We start from the raw sequence: 1,382 nt of genomic DNA on the forward strand, positions 1-1,382 counted from the left end.
CCAATAACATGTCCACCAAATATGGTATTTTCTACATGCACAAGCGCCTGCCCACCAAAATGTTCTATTGAAAATGGAAAACCTCAACCTTGCATTTTAATGTGTCGTCCTGCAGGATGTGAATGTCGTGCTCCATTTGCTTTAAATGATCAAGGTGATTGTATACCTCAAAAAGAATGTCCAACATATAAAACTACAACAACAAAACCAGCTCCAATATCATGTCCCAAAAATATGGTTTATAGAGAATGCACAAGCGGATGCCCACCAAAATGTTCTGAAAACGATGAAGATTATAAACCTTGCTTTTTAATGTGTTATCCTCCAGGATGCGAATGTGAAGAACCATTTGCTCTTAATGATAAAGGCGAATGTATTCCACGTGAAGAATGTCCACAATATAATGCCACAACAACAAGAAAACCAGCTCCAATATCATGTCCGAAAAATATGGTTTATAATAATTGCCCAAGCCCATGCCAACCAAAATGTGATGACATAGATCCAGGATTTGTTATTTGCCCTAAAAAATGTCTTAAACCAGGATGTGAATGCCGAGATCCATTTCTTCTTAATGATAAAGGTGAATGTGTTACAATTGAAGAATGTCCAGGGTATGTAGGCACACCAACTACAAGTCCAGCTCCAATATCATGTCCAGCAAATATGGTTTATGTTACATGCAGAAGCGCATGCCCACCAAAATGTTCTGTAGAAAATGGAAAACTTCAACCTTGTATTAAAATATGTCGTTCTCCAGGATGTGAATGTCAAGAACCATTCGCTCTTAATGATCAAGGTGAATGTATTCCACGTGAAGAATGTCCAACAAATAATACAACAACAACTACAAGTCCAGCTCCGATATCATGTCCAGCAAATATGGTTTATACTACATGCAGAAGCGCATGCCCACCAAGATGTGCAATCGAAAATGGAGTACCTCAACCTTGTGTTTATAAATGCCTTTCACCAGGATGTGAATGCCGTGCTCCATTTGCTTTTAATGATAAAGGTGAATGTATACCACGTAGAGAATGCCCAATTATACCAAAATGCCCAAAAAATATGTTTTATTCTACTTGCACAAGCTCATGCCCACCAAGATGCTCTATCGCCAATGGAAAACCTCAACCTTGTGTCTTCAAATGTAATGCTCCAGGATGTGAATGTCTACCACCATTTGCTCTTAATGATGAAGGAGAATGTATACCACGTAGCAAATGCCCAGTTACACCAACATGTCCAGGAAATATGGTTTATTCTACATGCACAAGTTCATGCCCACCAAGATGTTCTATCGAAAATGGAAAACCTCAACCTTGTGTCTTCAAATGTAATGCTCCAGGATGTGAATGTCTACCACCATTTGCTCTTGATAA

At 38.8% G+C, this 1,382-nt stretch overlaps 1 protein-coding gene across 1 annotated transcript; it reads left to right on the forward strand.

The window, feature by feature from the left end:
* Position 1: 1 nt before the first annotated feature.
* On the forward strand, positions 2-1,382 carry SRAE_0000082200 (Trypsin Inhibitor-like, cysteine rich domain-containing protein; the record flags this gene model as incomplete). Its single annotated transcript, XM_024646775.1, has 1 exon — positions 2-1,382. A coding segment is annotated over one exon (1,381 nt), but the record flags the coding sequence as incomplete, so codon positions are not given.

The sequence above is a fragment of the Strongyloides ratti genome, scaffold srae_scaffold0000092 (genome assembly GCF_001040885.1).
Source record: "Strongyloides ratti genome assembly S_ratti_ED321, scaffold srae_scaffold0000092".
NCBI lineage: Eukaryota > Metazoa > Nematoda > Chromadorea > Rhabditida > Strongyloididae > Strongyloides > Strongyloides ratti.